General features: G+C 37.9%; 1 protein-coding gene across 1 annotated transcript in view; it reads right to left on the bottom strand.

The window, feature by feature from the left end:
• Nucleotides 1–24,626, bottom strand: part of DNAH14 (dynein axonemal heavy chain 14) — a 526,180-nt gene that overhangs the window by 318,531 nt on the left and 183,023 nt on the right. The window contains exons 24-28 of the mRNA XM_045397720.2: nucleotides 21,149–21,253; nucleotides 20,938–21,056; nucleotides 19,666–19,740; nucleotides 15,475–15,562; nucleotides 2,625–2,878 (exon numbers count right to left, since the gene is read on the bottom strand). Coding sequence (XP_045253655.2) covers nucleotides 2,625–2,878; nucleotides 15,475–15,562; nucleotides 19,666–19,740; nucleotides 20,938–21,056; nucleotides 21,149–21,253 — 641 coding nt within the window. The remainder of the gene's footprint in view (nucleotides 1–2,624; nucleotides 2,879–15,474; nucleotides 15,563–19,665; nucleotides 19,741–20,937; nucleotides 21,057–21,148; nucleotides 21,254–24,626) is intronic.

Here is a 24,626-nt window from a genome sequence, read left to right as displayed (position 1 = left end):
CTGTTTTGATTTTGAATTACAAGTGGAGGCAGGTACAATATCTTCACAGAATTTATTCATTAAAGCTCTTACACAGGCACTAGTTTTTGCCTTTGTTTGCCTTTCTTCACTCATTCCACTCACTCTCAACGTATGCTATCACGTAGTAGTGTGCATATCCTTGTAAGCCCTTTTAAATCTTTTCTGGAACAACAGGGAATATTATAAAGAAATCTGGAAAAGTGAGTAAATTTTAAAAATAAATTTAAATTAAAAAGAAAAGAAAAATTTAAAATTATAAGCAACCACCTTGCAAAGTCTCAGATGGGAGAGCATATATCCATAAGAAAGAGAAAAGTATAATACTTGTGGAAGAAAATGTTTTTTAAAGAAGAAATTCTGTTATCCTAAGGACGAGTATTTGTTTTATGATTCAACTAAAGTGCTAAATCATTATTTTGATAGCAAATCAATTTCCAGAGCCTTTGCCTTTCTATTAGTATTCCCTTAGAACAGAGCTTCTCAAACTTTCTCAGTTCACTGCACTCTTAGTAACCCAGTAATATTTTCATGATGACCCTAGACCAAAAGGAATATCTAACAGTTTCTTTTCTTAATTTTAGGTCCAAAACAGTTTAATAAGTATTTTTGTCTTAATGATTTAGTAGGTTGCTTGAAACAAGGTACACAAATGAATTGACAAAAAAAATTATTTCATTAAATGTTTTAAAAATTAAATTAATTTATTTATTTGAGATGGAGTCTCGCTCTGTCACCCAGGTTGGAGTGCAGTGGCACGATCTCAGCTCACTGGAATCTCCACCTCCTGGGTTCAAGTGATTCTCCTGCCTTAGCCTTTGAGTAGCTGGGATTACAGGTGTGCACCATTACGCTCAGCTAATTTTTATTTTTAGTAGAGACAGGGTTTCACCATGTTGGCCAGACTGGTCTCCAACTCTGGACTTCAAGTGATCCACCGGCCTCAGCCTCCCAAAGTGCTGGGATTACAGGTGTGAGCCACCATGCCTGGCCTTATTTCATTTTTAAATAACCAGTTACTTAGATATGCCTATTGTGTACTGCACCACTTATCAAACCTTGGGATCAGACTGGATACTGCCAATCTCGTTTGCTACACTGATTTTCATGGGATACTTGCTCTTTTATGAGAGCAACTGCCAAAACCTAGCTTTGCAGGGATAAGAAGTCACTGAAAGGTATGTAGCATGATCTGATGTTAAAACAGAACTATTTTGAGCTGCTAGCATGTTTGGTGTCTGATAGATGTTGTACATTGCTGTGATTCCGTCAAAAGGTTAAAATATCTTGCAGTGCCCTTGTGAATTGTCTATGGTGGCTTGGGATACCTTGACACACAGTTTGGGAACTGTAGCCCTAAACTCAGACACTTACAAAGTCTTATCAGGATCTTCTCTTTTCCAGTTTACCTTTCTATATATGCTCTTCCTCTTTTTCATTTCCATTTTTAAAAAGAGTTAATAAAAAGTAATAATGACACACTAGACTTTTTTCCAGAGTAATGGTTCATTAACACAGTATATCCTCTTTGGCAATTAAGAAAGTATACATTTATGCTTTAATGAACATGTAAATATATATCAGATATAAAGTATTCAGATAAAATATAGTCAACAGTGGCCTCAGTTATATACTTAAGCCTCTACTTCTTTTTCTAGAGTTTAAACGAAACTGTCATACCTAAAATCAGGACTTTTATGCTAACTGCAGAATTTATGCTAACCGTACATTTATTATCGGAGCTTGATGCTCAATCTCTTCCCACCAAAGGTGAGAATGGCTCTACTTTTCTATACTTTCATATTTTACTAATTGACTCCAGGTAGGAAGAAGGCAGTTTTGAGTTAGGGAGCTGGCTGGAAATGTTCTTCAGTTTGTTTCCCCTCAGTCTGTTCCAGAATTAACAGCACAGTGGAAAGAAGAGGCTTGAGGTAGAGCTCTGACTGCCCATGGAAAGATACTGCCCTCTGTCTAGATGGAAATGGGAGAATGTAACTATCAAAAGGGCCTAATCAGGTCGGGAAGACAAAGAAGAAAGAAGTAAAAATTAGGTGGAGGGACAGTAGAAAAGAGAAAGAAGGAAAAGCAGTAGTAGGGTATAGTAATCTCCTCTTATCTGCATGGGATACATTTCAGGACCCCCCTCCTGCTGCTGCCCAAACAGAGGATACCTATAGTTCAAACCACATATAGTTCCAGACCCTCTATATACCATACTATGACTTTTGCTATACATAAATAACTACAATAAAGCTTAATTTATAAATGAGGCACAGTAAGAGATGAACAACGATGACATAATAAAATAGAACAGTAGAAAAATATACTCACATTCACATGTCATGTGAATGTGATCTGCCTCTCTAAATATCTTATTGTAAAATACTCACTTATTTTTGGGCTACAATTGACCACAGTAACTGAAACTGGAAAGTGAAACTGCAGATAAAGGGGAACTAATGTACTCAGATTGGTTTGCTTAGAATTTTGGTAAAGCCCCCAAAATTAAAACTCGAGTTTGACAAAGTGTGAGGTAGAGAATCAATTTACCTAAAGATATATTTGTGAGAAGTTATTGTATGTAGTTATAATTTAGATCCACCTACCTTGTCCACTCAAAATCCTCTGCATTGAAGATATTTTTAAGTAGTAAATTTATCACTATATCTCTGCAGTGAACATAAAGGGTAAGCAGTGCCCCTAGTACAGCTTTTGTTCGAGAGTTACTAGTATCCAGCACTACCAGCTCTGCAACCTCTTCTAGATGACATATCAGACCAGCGTGGACTTTTTCCAATTTTTCTCTTGAATAAGAACTCACAAAACTTTTAATACAATCATTATAAAACATGATCTGGCTCTGAAAAAGCAAGATAATGTTATTATATGTGTATATATAATTGAAGCATACATTTTATTTGAAATTAAAATGGATGTTTTCATAAAGTCATGTGGTGTGTATGTGAGTGTTTGTGTAAGAGACCTTACACATTTGTATGTATTTGAGGGCTAAAGATTGAATTCTGATTGATGCTTATGGGGGCCTTATCAATTTGTACTTCCTAAATCTTATATTCTGAAATCTTCCTAAATCTTATACCAGCAACCTTAAGTAATAATGTGGGGACAGTAAAAATGGTAGAAAACTCCGAGATGAAATTAGTGCTGCTTTTCTCTGTTGAACTCAGAAGTAATATACCTAGAACACAGTAAGCTTGTAGTCATAGTTTTCAGAAAGTTTATAGACCTCTCTTATTCAGCCCATCTTTTGACACTCACTCTTGTCATACATAATGGAGCTGTTTTAAGAAGTCTACTGGATTAAGGTCAGATTGACTCTGGAAGTTAAAAGAGGGGGATACATCAGGACAGCTTATAGGTTTCTGGGCTTTACATTGGGTAAATTGTGATTCCAGTAACTCACTACAACAGTACCTATTGCAGGAAAAGTATGCTGCGGGCAAGTGGCACAGTGAATTCATTCATGGATATATTAAATTTGAAGTGTTCAAGAAACATAAGAAGAGCTATCAAGATATGAGTATGGGAATAATTAGCATAAAGTTAATAGAGTGAGATTTTTCCAGATTGAGATAGCAGCATTCAGGATGAGAAACTTGTTATATCAACAGCATTATTGGTTACATGCAACAGAAATGAACTGGCTTTCTTAAAGGATGTTGCAAGCTCATAATGAGCAGATCAAAAGGAGGCTAGAGACTGAGGGTTAGAAAGTGGGCAGGACCAAGAGTCTGGGAAGACAAGAGGAATCACAGTCAAGGCCATGTCATGGCAGAGTCTGGTCAGATGCCAGTACTGCTGTCCTTGAGACATTTATTCAAGATTTGTAGCCTCAGGAGAGAACATCCAACAGGTGGAGACCCTTCCCTAGGCTGTATCAGTGTAGGGTAAAGGAGGACTTGGTTCCGGTGAGGGAGATTGTGAACCAGTTTTTAATTCTTATTTGTTATTTATTTATTAAGGAATTTTAATTACTATATCTTGTTTGTTATTTATTCATAAAGGAATTTTGATTACTATATCTTCAAATTCTCTCAGTGGCCAGTGCATGCAGACATCTAATTATTCCCATTCCCCCATAGGTGTCTTTTTACATCCATTCAGAGGCAACTCCTAGTCATGTGACATATGTAGAAGTGCAAGAGAAAGGGGAGTTGTAAATTGCATCCTGGAATGGAAAAGGAGCAGTAGGTAAGGCAGACATGGAAAAAAATTTGGCAAAAGAACATTCAATGATTGAAGTTGAAGTCTATCATAAAGTATTTCTAGAAATAGGATACAGGCTGCTTATCAATGTTAAGCATGTTTGGAAGACGAGGGATCCAAGAAACATCTTTTCTTAGGAGAGCAGATTTGATTATTTGAATTTCTGTTAAACTACAGAAGTGTGCAGATTGATTCATTATAATTTTGTCACCTTTGTAAAGAACAGTTTAGGTAAGTTCCTCAGCTTAAGATCTGTGAATATTTTCAATATTCAGTCAAGTGGAGAACAAAAGGGACAAAGAAGATTTGATAATAATAACTTGCGTACACAATCCAAAAGTTATTTTAACAAAGACTTGAAAATTGTGAGTCAAGGCAAAGTAAAAGGATATGATGTTAATTTTAAATTGAACAGAGAACTACAAGTCAAGTACGCTTTAAAAATACTTGATTATGGAGGGCTAAGATGATCGATTAGAAGTAGCTGCAGTCCACAACACTCCTGGAGAAGAATGAAAAGGGGCGAGTGAATTCAACACCTTTAACTGAAATATCCGGGTTCTCGCATTGGGAATGAATAGGCAAGCAGCTCGGATTCAAGGAGAGTGAGGAGAAACAGTGGGGTTGGGGAGGGGGGGACAACAGCCCAACAGTAAACAGCATGGAGCCAAAGGAATCCCCCAGCCCCAGCCAGGGAAGGCAGTGAATGATTGTGAAACCCCACCTGGGAAACCATGCTTCTCCCACGAATCTTTGCAACCTGTGGAGCAGGAGATCCCCTCCTAAGCCCACGCCACCAGGGCTGTGGGTCCAGTACACAGAGCTGTGTGGAGTCTGCAAAACAGCCACTCAGGTGCACACAGAGACCCAGGAGTTTTGCATGCTCCAGCCCCAGGATCCCCACCAAGGTGGAAAATCTGCCCATACACATCCATAGGAAGTGGGCTGAATATAGGGCACCAAGCAGCGTCCTTCTGTAGGCCTCACTTCCACAGCATCTCACAGGTTAAGACCCACTGGCTTGGAATCCCAGTCAGCCAATGGCAGAGGGCTGAAGTCCACCAGGGACAGGACAGAGATCCGTTGGGGAGAGCGGCTGCCATCTCTGCGGTTTGGGGGAAACAGCTGTTTCAGTTTGCAGGCTGTGAAGAGTGCAGATGGTCCAGACAAGGAGGGGCCCCCCACAGTGCAATGCTGTGGCCTTGCCAGATTGGGGCCAGACTGCTTCTTTAACCAGGGCCCTGACATACTACTCCTCAATGGGCAGGTCCTTGGGTCCACGGACAGAGCTCTGATCTCTCCCTAGTAGAGAACTCCCAGGGGAGGGGCGGCTGCCGTATCCGCAGTTCGCTAGTCTCAGCTGTGGAGATGAAGAGGGGCCCTCCCACAGTGCAGTGCAGCTGCCTTGCCAGATTATGGCCAGACTGCATCTTTAACTGGGGCCCGACTCGCTCCTCCTCACTAGGGGGGGTCTTCAGTTCTGTGGACAGAGATCTCTTCCTGGGAGGGAAATCCCTGGGTGAGGGGCAGCGCTATCTCTGAGGTTCCCTAAACTCAGCCATTCTACCCAGCTGGCTGCGGAAAATACAGACGGTCTACAAAGAAGGGTCACCCCCCAGTGAAACATGCCTGCTCTACCAAGAAGCAACCAGACTGCTTCACTGGATGGGTTCCTGATCCTCTTTCTCCTGACTGGGTGACATCTTCCACTGGGGGGCCCTAGCCTCCACAGCAGCCCTATGGTAGAGTGGCCTGTTCAAAGAAAGACAAACAGAGGCTAGGCAGTGGCTCATGCCTGTAATCCCAGCACTCTGGGAGGCTGAGGTGGGTGGATCGCCTGAGGTCAGGAGTTCAAGACCAGCCTGGCCAACATGGTGAAATGCTGTCTCTACTAAAAATGTAAAAATTAGCTGGGTGTAGTGGTGCATGCCTGTAACCTCAGCTACTCAGGAGGCTGAGGCAGGAGAATGACTTCCACCTGAGAGATGAAGGTTGCAGTGAGCTGAGATTGTGCCACTGCACTCCAGCCTGGGTGTCAGAGGAAGACTCTGTCTTAAAACAAAACAAAACAAACAAAAAACAAACAGACAACAACAACATCAACAAAAAAAGACCCCACAAAAACCCCACTCAAAGGTCAGCAACCTCAAAGATCAAAGGTAGATAAACCCACAAAGATGAGAAGGAATAAATGCAAAAACACTGAAAACTCAAAAACCCAGCATGCCTCTCCTTCAAACGATTTCAACAGAACTAGGCTGAGGCTGAGATGGATGAATTGGCAGAAATAAGGCTTCAGAAGGTGGGTAATAACTAACTTTGCTGAGTTAAAGGAGTATGTGCTAACCCAATATAAAGAAGCTAAAATAATAATAACACAATGCAGGAGCTGATAGCCAGAATAACCAATTTAGAGAGGAACATAACTGACCTAATGGAGCTGAAAAATACAACAAGAGAAATTCACAATGCAATCACAAGTATCAACAGCAGAATAGACCAAGGGGAGGAAAGAATCTCAGAGCCTGAAGACTATCTTTCTGAAATAAGAGAGGTAGAAAATAATAATGAAAAAAGAATAAGGAATGAACAAAACCTCTGAGAATTATGGGATTATGGAAAGAGAACAAACCTACGACTGAATGCGGTACCTGAAACAGATGGGAAGAATGGAACCAAGTTGGAAAACGTACTTCAGTATATCATCCAGGAGAACTTCCCCAACCTAGCAAGACAGGCTAACATTCAAATTCAGAAAACGCAGAGAACCCCAGTAAGATATTCCATGAGAAGATCAACTCTGAGATACATAATCATGAGATTCTCCATGGTCAAAATGAAAGAAAAAATGTTAAAGGCAACCAGAGAGAAAAGCTAGGTCACCTACAAGGTAAAACCCATCAGACTAATAGTGAACCTCTCATTGGAAACCCTGCAAGCCAGAAGAGATTGGGGGCCAATATTCAACTTCTTAAAGAAAAGAATTTCCAGTCCAGAATTTCATATCTGGCCAAACTAAGCTTATCATAAGCAAAGGAGAAAGAAGATCCTTTTCAGAAAAGCAAATGCTCAGGGAATTCATCCTCACCAGATCTGCCTTGCAAGAGCTCCTGAAGGAAGCACTAAATATTAAAAGAAGAAACCATCATCAGCCACTACAAAACACACTGATGTACACAGACTAGTGACACTATGAAGCAACCACAAAAACAAGTCTGCAAAATAACTAGCTAGCATCATGATGTCAGGATACAATTTACACATAACAATACTAACCTTAAATATAAACGGGCTAAATGCCCGAATTAAAAGACACAGAATGACAAGCTGGATAAAGAGTCAAGCCTCATCAGTATACTGTCTTCAAGAGCCCCATCTCACGTGCAAAGACACACATAGGCTCAAAATAAAGGGATAAGGGAAAATTTACCAAGGAAATGGAAAACAGTAAAAAGCAGGAGTAGCAACCCTAGTTTCTAAAAAGCAGACTTTAAACCAACAAAGATAAAAAAAAAGACAAAGAAGAGCATTACATAATGGTGAAGGGCTCAATTCAACAAGTGATAACTACCCTAAATATATATGCACCCAATACAGGAACACCCAGCTTCAGAAAGCAAGTTCTTACAGACCTACAAAGAGATTTAGTCACCCGCACAATAATAGTGGGAGACTTTAACACCCCTCTGACAATATTAGACAGATCATTGAGACAGAAAATAAACAAAGATGTTTAGAACCTGAACTTGACCAAATGGACCTAATAGACATATACAGAACTCTTTACCCCAAAACAACAGAATATAGACTCTTCTCACAGCCACACAACACTTACTTTAAAATTGGTCACATCATAGGATCACATAGTAGAAAGTGATCACACTCCTCTGCAAATGCAGAAGACCTGAAATCATAATGGTCTCTCAGACCACAGTACAATCAAATTAGAACTCAAGATTAAGAAATCCACTCAAAACCATACAACTACATAGAAATTGAACAACCTGCTCCTGAATGACTCTTGGGTAAATAAAATAAAGGCAAACATTAAGAAGTTCTTTGAAACTAATGAGAACGAAGAGACAACATACCAGAATCTCTGGGACACAGCTAAAGCAGTGTTAAGAGGGAAATTTATAGCACTAAATGCCCACATCAAAAAGCTAGAAAGACCTCAGGTTAACAGCCTAACATCTCGACTAAAAGGACTAGAGAACCAAGAGCAAACAAACCCCAAACCTAGCAGAAGACAAGAAATAACCAAGATCAGAGTTGAGTTGAAGGAGATAGAGACACGGGAAACCTTTTAAAAAATTAACAAATCCAGGAGCTTTTAAAAAAGAAATAGATACACCGTTCACTAGGCTAATAAAGATGAAAAAAGAGAAGAATCAAATAAACACAATAAGAAATGATTAGGGGGATATCGTCACTGATCCGACAGAAATAAAACAGGAAATAGACAATTTCCTGGACAAATACACCCTCCCAAGACTGAACCAGGAAAAAATCAAGTCCCTGAATAGACCAATAACGAGTTGTGAAATTGAAGCAGTAATAAATAGGCTGCCAACCAAAAAAATCCCAAGACCAGATGGATTCACATCTGAATACTATCAGAGGTATGAAGAGAAGCTGGTACTATTTCTACTGAAACTATTCCAAAAAATTGAAGAGGAAGGACTCTTTCCTAACTCATTCTATGATACTAGCATCACCCTGATACCAAAATCTGGCAGAGATACAACAAAAAAAGAAAACTTCAGGTCAAAATCCCTGATGAACATTGATGCAAAAATCCTCAATAAAATATTGGCAAATCCAAATCCAGCAGCACATCAAAAAGCTTATTCACCAAGAACAAGCTGGCTTTATACCCAGAATGCAAGGTTGGTTCAACATATGCAAATCAATAAATGTCATTCATTACATAAGGAGAACTAAAGACAAAAACCACATGATTATCTCAATAAATACAGAAAAGGCCTTTGAAAAAATTCAACATCTCTTCATGTTAAAAACTCTCAATAAACTAGGTATTGGAGGAACATTCCTCAAAATAATAAGAGCTATATATGACAAACCCACAGCCAATATCATACTAAATGGGCAAAAGCTGGAAGCATTCTCTTTGAAAACTGGCACAAAACAAGGATGCCCTCTCTCACCATTCCTATTCAACATTGTATTGGAAGTTCCAGCCAGGGCAATCAGGCAAGAGGAAGAAATAAAGGGTATTCAAATAGGAAGAGAGGAGGTTAAATTATCTTTGTTTGCAGATAACATGATCCTGTATCTAGAAAACCCCATCATCTCAGCCCAAAAGCTTCTTAAGCTGATAAGCAACTTCAGCAAAGTCTCAGGACATAAAATCAATGTGCCAAAATTGCTAGCATTCCTATATATACCACCAAGCAAGCAGAGAGCCAAATCATGAATAAACTCCCATTCACAATTGCTACAAAAAGAATAAAATGCCTAGGAATTACAACTAACAAGGGAAATGAAGTACCTCTTCAAGAAGAACTACAAACCACTGCTCAGGGAAATCAGAGAGGATACAAACAAATGGAGAACCATTCCATGCTCATGGATAGGAAGAATCAGTATCATAAAAATAGCCATACTACCCAAAGTAATTTATAGATTCAATGCTATTCCCATTAAACTACCACTGACATTCTTCATAGAATTAGAAAAACTATTTTAAAATTCATATGGAACCAAAAAAGAGCCCAAATAGCCAAGTCAATACTAAGCAAAAAGAACACATCTGGAGGCATTACACTACCTGACTTCAAACTGTACTACAAGGTGACAGTGACCAAAACAGCATGATACTGGTACAAAAACAGACACATAGACCAATGTAACAGAATAGAGAATCCAGAAATAGAACCTCACACCTACAGCCATTTGATCTTCCACAAACATGATCAAAACAAGCAATGAGGAAAGGATTTCCTATTTAATAAATGGTGCTGGGAGAATGGCTAGCCATATGTAGAAAACTGAAAGTGGAACCCTTCCTTACACCATATACAAAAATTAACTCAAGGTGGAATAAAGGCTTAAATCTAAAAACCAAAACTATCAAAATCCTAGAAAAAAATCTAGGCAATGCCAGTCAGGATATAGGCATAGGCAAAGACTTCATGACAAAAATTCCAAAAGCAATTGCAACAAAAGCGAAAACTGACAAATGAGATTGAACTCACCTAAAGAGCTTCTGCACAGGACAGCAAAAGAAACTATCATCAGAGTGAACAGACAACCTACAGAATGGGAGAAAATTTTTGCAATCTCTCCATCTGACAAAGGGCTAATCTCCAGAATTCACAAGGAACTTAAACACATTTACCAGAGAAAGAAAACTCCATTAAAAAGTGGGCAAAGGACATGAACAGATACTTCTAAAAAAAAAGACATACGTGTGCCCAACAAACATTTGAAAAAAACCTCAACATTACTAATCATTAGAGAAACGCAAATCAAAACTACAATGAGATACCATCTCACACTAATCAGAATGGCTATTGTTAAAAAGTAAAAAAATAGATGCTGGTGAGGTTGTGGAGAAAAGGGAACATTTATGTACTGCTACACTGCTGGTGGGAGTGTAAATCAGTTTAACATTGTGGAAGATAGTGTGGTGATTCCTCAAAGACCTAGAGGCAGAAATACCATTTGATCCAGCAATCCCATTGCTGGGTACATACTCAAAAAATATAAATCATTCTATTATAAAGATACATGCACACATGTATATTCATTGCAGTACTATTCACAATAGCAAAGACATGAAATCAACACAAATGCCCATCAATAATAGAGTGGATAAAGAAAATGTGGTATGCATACATCATGGAATACTATGAAGCCATAAAAAGAATGAGATCATGTCCTTTGCAGGGACACAGATGGATCTGGAAGCCGTTACCCTCAGCAAACTAATGCAGGAACAAAAAAACAAACACCATATGTTCTCACTTATAAATGGGAGCTGAATGATGAGAACATACAGACACATGGGATGGAAGGGTGGCAGGAACAACACACACTGGGGCCTGTTGCATGGGTGGAGGCAGGGAGAGCATCAGGAAGAATAGCTAATGGGTGCTGGGCTTAATACCTAGGTGATGGGATGATCTGTGCAGCAAAGCAGCATGGCACACCTTTACCTATGTAACAAACCTGCACATCTTTCACATGTACCCTTGAACTTAAAATAAAAGCTGATGAAAAAAAAAAACTTGATAATGGTACCTCCTGGCAATATGACTTCTATCTTCATCACTCCAGAAAATGACTGTTGACAGATATAATATAGTTTACAGATCTTTTAAAATGATGGCCACTCACTTTTAAAAATGATTACTCAGTTTTTCTAGAGAAAAATCAAAGAAACAAACAAAAACACACCTTTCTTCCTCTTTAGCTTCCATGACAACTCTAATTTTTTTTTCTTTTTTGGCCACTCTTTTTCAGTCCCTTTCTTTTGCCTATTCCTTAGCTGTTCATGTTGCTTGAGGTCTTTCCTTGTCCCTCTTCTCTTATTCTACACATGCTGATAGGGGAAATTTTATCACTCCCCTGGCTCCAACCACACTTCTCAAAATAACTGCCAATTTTTGTTTTATTGACATCACAACTTCCTAGTTTTCCCTCTCTCTTATGAGACCCAGAAAAACAATAATTAGCTCTAGCAAATATACATGTAGTAGGCAGAATAATGGTTCTCTACAAAGTCATTTCCTAATTCCCAGAACCTGTGAATATGTCACCTTAAATGGCAAAAGGGACTTTTCAGATAGAATTGAATTAAGAAAATTGAGCTAGAGAGATTATCCTGGATTATCTGGGTGGGTCAAATGTGTATCCATAAAACACATGTAATCATAAAACTGGGTAACTTTTTCTACCTGTGAACAGAGGGAGCGAGGACTACTGAAGAAAAGTCAGAGAGATGCACATTGCTGACTTTGAAAATGGAGGAATGGGCTGTGAGCCAAGGAATGCCAAATGGCCTCTGGAAGCTGAAAAGGCAAAGAAACAGATTTTCCCCAAGAGCCTCTAGAAAGGAACACAGCTTTGCTGACACCTTGATCTTAGCCCACGGAGACCTATCAGTTGGCCTTCTAACCTACTGAACTATAAGATAATAAAGCTGTGTTGTTTTAAGCCACCAAGTTTTTTGTAACTTTTTAATAACAACAGTAGAAAACTAATGCAATACAATATAGTGACATGCTTAAGAAAACAGTTCTACTTTCATTTAAAATTATAAAGATTTTCAAAACTATAGTGAAGTTGAAGGAATTATACAATGAATACTTATATATTCACCACCTACATTCTACAATTAACTTTTTGCTATATTTGTCATGAATCTACTCATCTTATGCATTTCAAAGTAAGCTACAGATACCAGTACGCTTCATAATGATTTATTTTCCAAATCGTTGCTTTCTTGGCAATGTAGCCACAAACTAAATACTTATACAGGCATACCTTTTTGTATTGTGCTTCATTTTATTGCACTTTACACATACTGCATTTTTTTTTTCAAATTGAAGATTTCTGGCAACCCTGCATTGAGCAAGTCTATCAGTGTCATTTTTCCAATAGTATGTGTTCACTTCATGTCTCTGCATCACATTTTGGTAATTCTCAGAATATTTCCAACCTTTTCATTATTATATCTGTTATGGTGATCTGTGATTAATGATCTTGGATGTTACTATTGTAATTGTTTGGAAGGACCACAGATGATGCCCATATAAGACAGCAAACTTAATCGATAAATGCTCTTTGTGTCTTATCTTCTTCACCAAATAGCCATTCCCCCATCTCTCTCCTTCTTCTTGGGTTTCCCTAATCCCTGAGACACAATAATATTGAATTTAGGCCAACTAATAACCTTACAACGGCCTCTAAGTGTTCAAGTAAAAAGAAGTGTCGCACATCCTTCTCTTCTCTTAAAATTAAAAGTTAGAGATGATTAAGCTTAATGAGGAAGGCATGCCAAAAGCCAAAACAGGCTGAAAGCTAGACCTCTTCTGTCAAACAGTCAAGTTGTGGATGCAAAGGAAAAAAATTCTTGAAGAAAATTAAAAGTGCTACTCCTGTGAACACACTAATGGTAAGAAAGCAAAACAGCCTTATTGCTGATATGGAGAAAATTTTAGTGGTCTGAATAGAAGATCAAACCAGCCATAATATCCTTAAGACAAAGCCTAATCCAGAGCAAGGCTCTAACTCTTTTGAATTCTGTGAAGACTGAGAGACATAAGCAACACTGCAGAAGAAAAGTTTGAAGCTAGCAGAAGTTGGCTCATGAGGTTTACAGAAAGAAGCTGTCTCAGTAACATAAAAGTGCAAAGGTAAGTAGCAAGTGCTGATGTGGAAGCTGCAGTAAGTTATCCAGAAGACCTAGGTTAACATAACTGATGAAAGTGGATACACTGAACAACAGATTTTCAAGGTAGATGAGATACCCTTCTGTTGGAAGAAGAGGCCATCCAAGACTTTTGTAGTTGGAGAGCAGTCTATACCTGGCTTCAAAGCTTCAAATGACAGGCTGATTCTCTTGTTAGAGGCTAATGCAGCCTGTGACTCTAAATTGAAGCCAATGCTCACTTACTGTTTTGAAAATCCTAGGACCCTTAAGAATTATGCTTAATCTACTCTGCCCGTGCTCTATAAATGGAACAGCAAGGCCTGTATGACGGCATTTCTGTTTTCAGCATGGTTTACTGAATATTTTAAGCCCACTGTTGGGACCTACTTTTCAGAAAAAAAGATTTCTTTCAAAATATTACTGCTCACTAACAACACATCCAGTCGCCCAAGAGTTCTGATGGAGATGTACAAGGAGATTAATGTTGTTTTCATGCCTGATAACAAAATATCCATTCTGTAGCCCATGGGTCAAGTAGTACTTTTGACTTCCAAGTCATTATTTAAGAAATACATTTCATAAGGCTATAGCTTCCATAGATAGTGATTCCTCTGATGGGTCTAGGCAAAGTAAATAGAAAACCTTCTGGAAAGCATTCACCATCCTGGATGCCATTAAGAACATTCATGATTCATAGAAGAAGGTCAAAATAGCCACATTAGTGGGACTTTGAAAGAAGTTGATTCCAACTCTCATGGATGACTTTACTTCACTGGAAGTAACTGTAGATGTGGTGGAAATAGCAAGAGAACTAGAATTAAAAGTGGAGCCTGAAGATAATGACGGAATTGCTGCAATCTCATGACAAAACTTGAATGGAAGACAAGTTGCCTCTTATGGATAAGCAAAGAAAGTTGTTTCTTGAGACAGAATCTACTCCTAATGAAGTTGCTGTGAACATTATTGAAATGACAAAACAGGATTTAGTATAGTATGTAAACTTAGTTGATAAAGCAGTGGCAGAGTCTGAGAGAACTGACTCCAATTTTGAAAGAATTTCCATTGTGGGTAAAGTGCTAGCAGAAAATATCACACGCTACAAAGAAATCTTTTGGGAAAGGAAGAGTCAAGCCATGTGGCAAACTTCATTATTATCTAATTTTAAGAAATTGCCACAGTCATCCTAACCTTTAGCAACCACCACCCTGATCAGTCAGCAACCATCAAAATCTAGGTAATACCCTCCAACAGCAAAAAAATTATGACTTGTTGAAGGCTCAGATGATTGTTAGCATTTTTTAGCAACAAAGCATTTTTAATTAAGGCATGCACATTTTTTAGACATAACGTTATTGTACAGTTAACAGACTACAGGAGGCCAGGCATGGTGGCTCACTCCTGTAATCCTAGCACTTTGGGAGGCTGAGGTGGGCAAGTCATCCGAGGTCAGGAGTTCAAGACCAGCCTGGCCACCATTGTAAAACCCCATCTCTACTAAAAATACAAAAATTAGCCAGGCATGGCGGTGCACACCTGTAGTCCCAGCTAATCAGGAGGCTGAGGCAGCAGAATCACTTGAACCTGGGAGGCGGAGGTTGCAGTGAGCTGAGATTGTACCACTGCATTCCAGCCTGGGTGACAGGAAAAAAAAAAAAACAAAAAAACACAGACTACAGGATAGTGTAAACATAACTTTTATATGCCCTAGGGAAAAAAATTCATGTGACTCACTTTATTGGAATAGCCTCTTTATTACAATGGTCTGAAATTGAACCTGCAATATCTCCAAGGTGTCCCTGTATACATACATCAAGGCAGCATTAACTTACCACAGTAAGTACCACTTGTCCTGGATGAGATAACACCCATTGGGAAAACGTCTGGCAGTTCCAGTCTTCAATCCCTTGACTTAAAAATCTATAAATTAAACAATTTATTTATGTTATTTATACCTAAAATGATCGTGGCCATTTAATGACCAAGCATAACAAGGTCACAGGGGAGTTTTCCTTTAAGATCTTTGATTTCTTTGTTCTAATGTAGAAATCAGACCAAATAAAGGTAACAGAGCCTTAATTCAAGCATAATCCATATTCCTTAAATTCCTTTTTGAGTTTATCTGCACTTTTCTAATAAGGCCACTGAGTTTCTGAGATGGTAAAAATGTACACAAAGAGATGACACATATTAGCTCTGAATTGCTAGTAGTATTTATGACAAAATCTATATTTGAAATAATTTCTACAAAATGGAATACTTGGCTGAAACTACCAGATGAGTTTTAACAGTAAAGCCCTGTATTTAGTTTTTAAAATTAATTATAATGGACAGAATAGGATTCATGAAAAATATCCAGACAATTTTATTTAAGACAACAGTATATGCACCAACAGTATATAGGTTTCAATGTTGTCATTTTTTTCCATGTGGAGTTTTAAGTTTCCTTATAGTCAAATCGGTCAATGATATATATATTTTTAAATCATTGACACTATATCTCTTAGAAATTCTCAACACTAAATTTCATTTTATTTTCTTCTAATTTGGCTTTCTTTTTTATGTATCACTCTAAAATTCATTTAGAATATATATGAATATTTGAAATGAGGTACTGAACCTTTTAATTTTTGTTATGCTTGCAAATGCTATTTTTGTTTTCTTATTTATCATTACTGATGAGGAGAAATATGTCTATAACTTTTTATACATTTCAAAGCAGTGTCAGTGGGAAATGTCTCTTCCATCAATTACAAATGATTTTTTATTTTATTTAATACCTTTGACACTTAATTTTATTTTTAAACACTTTTTGTTGGCAGTTCCATGAAAAATCCTTATGACTTTTATTCATAACTTTTTTTGTCACATTGTTATACATATCTCAAACAACATATAGTTACATTTCTCTTTTGACAAAATATTTTAATGAAGATCTTACTGCACACTTGCACTGATATAAGTATATGGAATATTTAAAATGTGCTGACCTAGAGGCACAGTACAGTGTCACAAGTAGTTTGTGACCTCGAGGAGAAATGGGAAGGAACTTCATGCACTGAAAGGCAAGTTACTCACAGACTAGGTCCTTCCACATGCCCTGCTTGTCATCTGCAACCACAGCATATAGGTTGTTGTAGTCAGAAACTAGTATTTGCTTTTAGAAGAGGGACACACCAGTACAAATATGAAAAGATAACTAAGAATGACCAGATATTTTAGAAAAACTAGTACCATCAAAAAGAACACAAGTCCCTAGCCCCAAACTAAAGTAAAGCAGTACTAACTTTAAAATAAAAGGAGAGGGAAGAAAACTTTAAAATAATTACTTCATCAATTCTAAGACAGAAATTTTTTTCTACATTTTAATCTTTATGAAATCAGAAAACATCTTACAGTTAATGTCTGACAATCACTCAGCCAGGTGAGAACTATGACTTAGGAGTATAAAAATCTTCTATTGATGTTTTCTGGTAAGATAAAGTACTGCCAGTGATCTGTTACATTTGATGAATGTACCTGTACATTCTCTTTAGAAAAAAAATATTTATTTATTATTTATTTATTTATTTGAGATGGAGTCTTGCTCTGTCACCCAGGCTGGAGTGCAGTGGCACAATCTCAGCTCACTGCAACCTCCGCCTCCTGGGTTTTAGGGATTCTCCTGCCTCAGCCTCCTAAGTAGCTGGGACTACAGGTGTCCATCACCGTGCCAGGCTAAATTTTGTATTTTTAGTAGAGACAGGGTTTCACCATGTTGGCCAGACTCATCTCAAACTCCTGACCTCAGGGGATCCACCCACCTCGGCCTCCCAAAGAAAGAGGTAAATTCTATCACTTGTGACAACATAGATAACCCTGGAGGACATTATGCATGCTAAGTGAAATAAGCCAGGCCAAGAAAGATGAATATTGTATGATCTCATTTACATGTAGAATCTAAAAAACATTCTCTATTCACAGAAGTAGAGAGTAGAATGGTGTTAATCAGAGGGTTAAAGTGGGGAGGGGTGAAGAAAGGGGAGAAGTTAGTCTAAGGATACAAAGTTTCAGTTAGACTAGGAATAAATTTTAGTGATCTACTGCACAGCAGGTCACTATAGTTAATAATAATGTACTGTATGTTTTGCAATAGCTAAAAGTAAACTTGAAATGTTTTCATCACAAAAAATAAGGATGTGAGGTGATAAGTATATTAATTAGCTTGAATCAATCATTTTACATTGTATATATGTATCAAAACAACATGTATCAAAACAGCACAATGTATGCCATAATAGATACAATTGTTATTTCTCAATTACAAATTAAAAGTACATTAAATCTCTTTAAAACTCTGCAAACTACGAATAGAATGAAATATCTTTAGTTTGATGAGGTGTATATTCCAGAAACCTATGCATTATGGTAAAACACTAGAAGCTTTTCCAATAAATTAAGAAAAAAAAAGGAATATGTCAGTTGTACTTTTCAATGTTAAATAAAATTTGCATCTAAAACAACATGAAAAATGGCATTTTAAAAAGAATTGCAAAGGAAGAGATAGGACTATCATTATCAGGAAATGATGTAATTGCCTAACCAGAAAAATCCCAGGACAATTGAAAAACTGCTTGTCTTTTTTACTTAAATGCCTAGATTCATTTTTTCAGGGTTTCTTGCCTACAGAAGTCTCTCTTTACATACAAGATAACTCTGGTTGTTATCACATCACCCCAGGGATAAGTTTGAAACTGCATTTACAAAAATTGTAACTTAGGAAATTATGACAGTGAAAGAGATCAGACGCAACTAACTTCATCTTGCTTCTAACCCTTAAACTGTCCTTGTTCATTCCTGGGTGTAGGCCGAACCAATCTTGGGAAGGAATTTAGTTGACAATTTGACTCAAACAAAACCGGCAATAGCCCTTTCCTGAAGACTCCTGTCTTGCCTAGGGACCAGTCTGCCTTCGTAGGACTAACAAATTATCTACAAGATTAGAAATTATGGTTTAGGGGTCATGCAGCCTCGTGCTGCAAGAGTCTGAACCTCCCAAAATTGTTCCCGAGAATAATATCACTATTGTAAAACCTAAGATCAGTGCTTGAGATATTTTGCAGACCTTGCACTTGATGGATCAGCTGATACTACCCAGTCCAGTAATCTGGCTCAACCAGTTCTGGGCTCCCATCCAGGAACAGAAGACAGCAAGAAAAGCTCACTTGGACCCCCCTAGGACTCCATCTTCAACCTGACCAATCAGCACTCCCCACTTCCGGAGCCCCTACCTGCCAAATTATCCTTAAAAACTCTGATCCCTGAATTCTCTGGAAGACTGATTTGATTAATAATAAGACTCCGGTCTCCTACACAGCTGGCTCTGTGTGAATTACTCTTTCTCCATTGCAATTCCCCTGTCTTGATAAATTGGCTCCGTCCAGGCAGCAAGCAAGGTGAACCCACTGGGTGGTTACAAGAGTTGAGGAAAAGGAGAGCCAGAATGGTTATTTATGTAAGTAAATAATAATCTTCTCTGCTCTAGAAACCTTGTATTGGCCTTCAGAATAATATTAACAACTATAGATATGAAAACCTAAAAGTCAATAGCCTTTCTACAACCAACAATGAATAATTAGAAATACAATATAACAGTTCTAGTCAAGTTAGTTTTAAAAGTTCACACTCTGAGGTTTTTTCCTTCATTCTAAACAGATGCAATGATATACTTAAATATGAAAAGGAGAATGTTAGAAAGACTAAACCAAGTAAACAATCCTAGGAAGTAAAAGTAGAACCAAAATGCAAAGTGGAGAGGTGTGCTGAAATGGGAGCCCTACTGAGCAGAGTTCAGATCCTGAACAGTTTCCTGATACAGCTGAATCACAATGTACACAACAGCCATCTGAAGGATGTGCATGTAAACACTCTCAAACTGACAGTTACACTGTAAAAGCGATTATTTTCCATTTAGTCATCATGTGCCATCATCATTATATAGATATATATAATATATAATTTTAGGATTTGAAAATTGTACTTACTTTTTTAGCACATCGAACATGCTTTTTTCTACATTTACCAGCCACTGTTCTACAGCGCTTCTTACACGAATTTTCCTAAAATTAGTTTCAAAAGTAATATCATGAAGAATTATTTTTTAATTCATGTTTCAGTTCTTTGACAAGCCTGTAGACTAAATTTTCTATATACTTTAATAATATTCATGGGCCAAAGGACTACTACTGCCTTTTGGTTTTTCTAGATCTTAATTTAGAAAACTATGCAGAAAACATATGAACATGCTTTAGGAAATTCTGATATCAAAATCATGAATTTACACAATAAATAAGTTTCATGTAAAATGGTATTTACAAGATAAACAAATTTTTTTTTTTTTTTTTTTTTTTTTTTTTTTTTTTTTTTTTTTGAGAGAGAGAGTCTTGTTCTGTCGCCCAGGCTGGAGTGCAATGGTGCCATCTTGGGTCACTGTAACCTCCACCTCCTGGGTTCAAATGATTCTCCTGCCTCAGCCCCCCAAGTAGCTGGGATTACAGGCTCCTGCCACCATGCTCAGCTAATTTTTGCATTTTTAGTAGAGATGGGGTTTCACCACGTTAGTCAGGCTGGTCTCAAATTCCTGACCTCAGGTAATTCACCTGCCTCAGCCTCCCAAAGTGTTGGGATTACAGGAGTGAGCCACTGCACCCAGCCTTCCTCACTGGATCTTTTAAACAGCAGGGTTGGAATAGGGATTTTGGTAGATAAGAAGGGTTGGGCACAGCATTTTTTTAAAAAATCAACTTACATCAGGACCACTTGCCAAAGGTTAGAGAGCCCTTGCTGGGGCTGGCAAATTGAATTAGTGTAATGGAAGGACCTAGTTTGTCTTTATTGCCTGGGAGCAGACCATAATGAAACCAGAGATCAGCAGAAGCAGTAGTGGGAGTTGCATCAACAACTCCAAATAGCAAATTTTCTTCTTATCTATATTCATATAATAAAACCAAAAAGGGGGAAAGCACTAAAAAGAGAGTAGGAAACTTAAGGCAGAATTTAATGACAGAATCAAACGTAAGCACAAATTAGAATGCACCTGGGAGTTTGAAGACTACTTTCTCAACCTTTAATTAGAGCAAAGGTGAGATTATGTATTGTAGGGAATATGGAAAGGCAAAAGTATAGTTACATAAGGATATAATCTTTGAAGAAATAGTTTGCTTAGCGCACTTTTATAATATATCAAAAATTTCAAAGCAGAGATTTAAAATAATGAGGTTGTATAGGATCTAAACAGTTTGTAACATTTATCATACTTTGGCAGCACGAGACCTTCCCCTTCAGCAGATATTAGCATTTTTACAGCAGGAGGGCCAATGTCTTGTTTCCATATCAATAATTGTTTTACATTTCCAAAACATTTCACAAGATGAGGCTGTGAACCAGAAACAAATGTCAGTAATATTATTGAATTGTGATCTGACTATTGCTAATATAATATTGCTGAGCAGAGAAATATGTTATTACCTGTACAGACTCAGGATTTCTGCTATCAGCTAGAATATCAAGAAGTTCAGCATTGCTAAGAAAGTAAAATCTTGGGAAAATTAATCTTTTAACTTCAAGGTAATCCTGTCCAGAATCAAAAGAAATGCAATTCAGAATATATATTTAATCATGATATGAATTACATCCTCATTTTGACCTATACTTATAAACAAAAGTCACAATATTAGTTATAGTATATATGGTAGTATCAGTCAAAATAACATTCCATGCTTAACGAAAGTGATACTTAAATTGCTTAAAAAAAAAAAAGTTTAATAAAGCTAAACTAAAACAAATGAAGCTACAACCCAAATAAACAAGAAAATCTCACCCTTAGACACACATATACCATTTTATTCTTGATCAATAATAAAGTATTGTATTTTGGTTTTATCAACATTGCTTTCCCATACTTCTTTCTGCTCTTATTTCCCTATAGGTGGAGTTATCACTTTATAGACTAAGTTACCATATCACAGATTACATTCACTGTACAGAGAATTTCTACATTTCTCACTCCTTTCTACAACTCAGAGGCATTAACACCAGTCTCAATCCTTCCCTTCTTTTCAGAGGAAGAGATACCCATTAACTTATGCCAGACTAAGATACTCTTGATTTATTTATTACTCTCTTGTAACTTCAATCTCTCCCTTGCAATAGGCCTCCCCCTAAATTTCTCTCATTATAACAATATAAGAAACCCTCCATCTCCTTTTGTTCTCCTATAGCTACTGTCTACTTGCTTGTCTTCTCTCCATGAAGTTCTTGAAAAGAACTTGTGAAGTCAGATTGTTTGTATCTCTCAGTCGCCTTGTGTTCTGCCACCTGGCTCTGACTATTACCAAATTTACTGGGAGCTTTTCAGTCCTTGTGTTACGTGGTATTTCCATAGCATTTGATTCTGTTGACTCTGTCCTTCATTTTGACTTCTGAAATTTCACTCTCTTTCACCCCTCAGCTGCATCTTATTATTTTCCATCAAAAGTCCCTCTTTGACCCATACATCTTAATGCTGACATCTGTTGAGTTCCAACCCCATCACTTTTCCTACTCATTATGCTCTTCTTGAGCTATTTGATACAGACATACTTGCTCTTCAGCTCAGATTACTTCTCTCTGCCCTGGATCTACATACCCAATTGCTAATTGAAGATGCTCACTTGAATGTCCCATAAGTATTAGATTTTCAATATGAACCAAACATATCTAGGCATAACCCGGGACCTCTTTCTTTTATTCTCTACTTCCTATCTGATGCTCCAAGCTCTACCTTCTTTCATCTTCCTCATGGCCTTACTTTAGCCTCCAGTATTTCTAGTCTTTTAACTGATTTTTAAACATCTATTCTCATTGTCCCCAATCCCCTCTATGCTTCTTTCCAGAGATATATTTCTGATTTAATTATTTCACTCTCTTATTTAAAATTCTTCAGTGGCTATCATAAAAGTAAAAACTCATTGTGATATTCAAGGCCCTTCACCCTCTGTCCTCTGCTTGACTGGAGAATCTCATCTTTCACCACTTTCCCATTTGCAACCTGTTTTATCTGTACCATTCTGCTTACAAATCCAGAATGTGCCATACCCGCTCATGGCTCCATGTCTTTGTACTTTTTACCTTTGCCTAAAATACTCTTCCCAGCTACCCATCCTCCTCTAATCTAACTCTTTTACCTATCTAACACCTATATTTCTTTCAAGACCAAGGCCAGTTATCATTGCTCCCAGGCTGGGTTAATTTGTACTCTTTGATATGGCCATACTATCCAACCCATCATAGCATACATCACATTGTAATATCTCCTTACTTTTTTTGTCTCCTAAAATAGATTTTGAGTTCTGTAATAGTAGGGAATACTTCTTTCATCTTTGTAGTACCAGCACATAGCAGCAGTGCCTGATACAAAATGGTGCTCAATACATGAATAAATGGAAAGCTATTGGTTTGTAATGATCCTCAGTAATAGTCTAAAGATGTGCTAGAAATATCTGGAAGGCTTATCTCAATGATGATTTGGTAAACCGGCTTTTATTAACCAGAATCAATCTGGCTGCAGCCCCTTATGCTTGTTCCAGAGTGCAGATTTCAATAAAAGAGGGCCTATATGGGCAGAAAATTTTGTATAGGCTGTGATTGCCTATAGTTGTTTAAGAGGGCTCATCACAACCACTGTTACTTGTGTTCAGTAAGCAAAACCAATTAATGCCTGAATAAAAATCTTGGCTCATGAAGTAAAGTGAATATGCACACCACAAATCTCAAAAATTAAAATCTAGTATTTTAGGATACATGTCTAGCTTATACTTTAATGTTCTGACAATGTATAAATATATGGAATCAGTAATTTAATTTATGGACTCATAAAAACATTCTGTTTCAACTTTTGCAGAATTTATCAACTTAATAGTGCTAATAAAAATAGTTAACCTACACAAGACTCAGTGCTGTGCTGGCTTCAGGTCTGACCCACCACAGTTCCAGCGATGGTGGCCACAGTGGGCTTGTGTCACCCCTCCGCCAGCGCTAGGCAGCTTAGCACACAGAGACTCCGTTGTTAGGGAAAAAGCAATTATTTTTGCCAGCACTTATGCTTTAAATGCATCATCTCAGTGAGCACAAAACCCTTCAAGGTAGCACTATCATTATTCCCAACTTAAAGATAAGGAAGGCAAGACGGCAGAATAGACTCCTCCACTGATTGTGCTCCCCACAGATACACCACATTTAACAACTATCTCTATGAAAAAAGCATCTTCATAAAAAGGTGAGCATTCATAGTTCCTGGTTTTAACTTTATATTGCTGAAAGAGACACTTAAGAGAGTAGGAAAAACAGTCTTGAATTGCCGAAGCCACCCTTCCCCCACTCCCTGTGGTGGACATGTAGCAGAGAGAGAGAATGTGTGTGCTTGGGGGAGAGAGAGCACAGTGACTGTTGAATTTTGCATTGAAACTCAGTGCTGCCAACACTGCACATAACTCAGCTGAAGCCCACAGAGGGAATATTCAGACCAGCCCTAGCCAGAGGGTAATCACCCATTCTAGCAGTCAGCACTTGAGTTTTGGTAAGCCTTGCTTCTGTGGGCTAAAGTGCTCTGGGGTTCTAAACAAACTTGAAAGGCAGCAGAGGCCATAAAGACTGCAAGTCCTAGGCAAGTCCTAGTGCCATGTTGGGCTCAGAGCCAGTGGACTAGGGGGACACATGACCTATTGAGACTCCAGCTGAAGCAGCTAAAGGAGAGCTTGCATCACCTCTCCTCCAACCCCAGGCAGCACAGCTCCCAGCTCCAAAAGAGACTCCTTACCTCCACTTTAGGACAGGAGAGGGAAGACTAAAGAGGACTTTTCTTACAACTTGGATACTGGCTCAGCCATAGTAGGATAGGGCACCTGGCAGAGTCATGAGTCCCCCATTCTAGGCCCTAGATCCTGGATGACATTTCTAGACACACTCT

This window comes from Macaca fascicularis, chromosome 1, assembly GCF_037993035.2.
Source record: "Macaca fascicularis isolate 582-1 chromosome 1, T2T-MFA8v1.1".
In the NCBI taxonomy this organism is placed as follows: Eukaryota; Metazoa; Chordata; class Mammalia; order Primates; family Cercopithecidae; genus Macaca; species Macaca fascicularis.
Note: the sequence above shows the minus strand (reverse complement) of the source record. Positions and strands in the feature narration are given on the sequence as shown.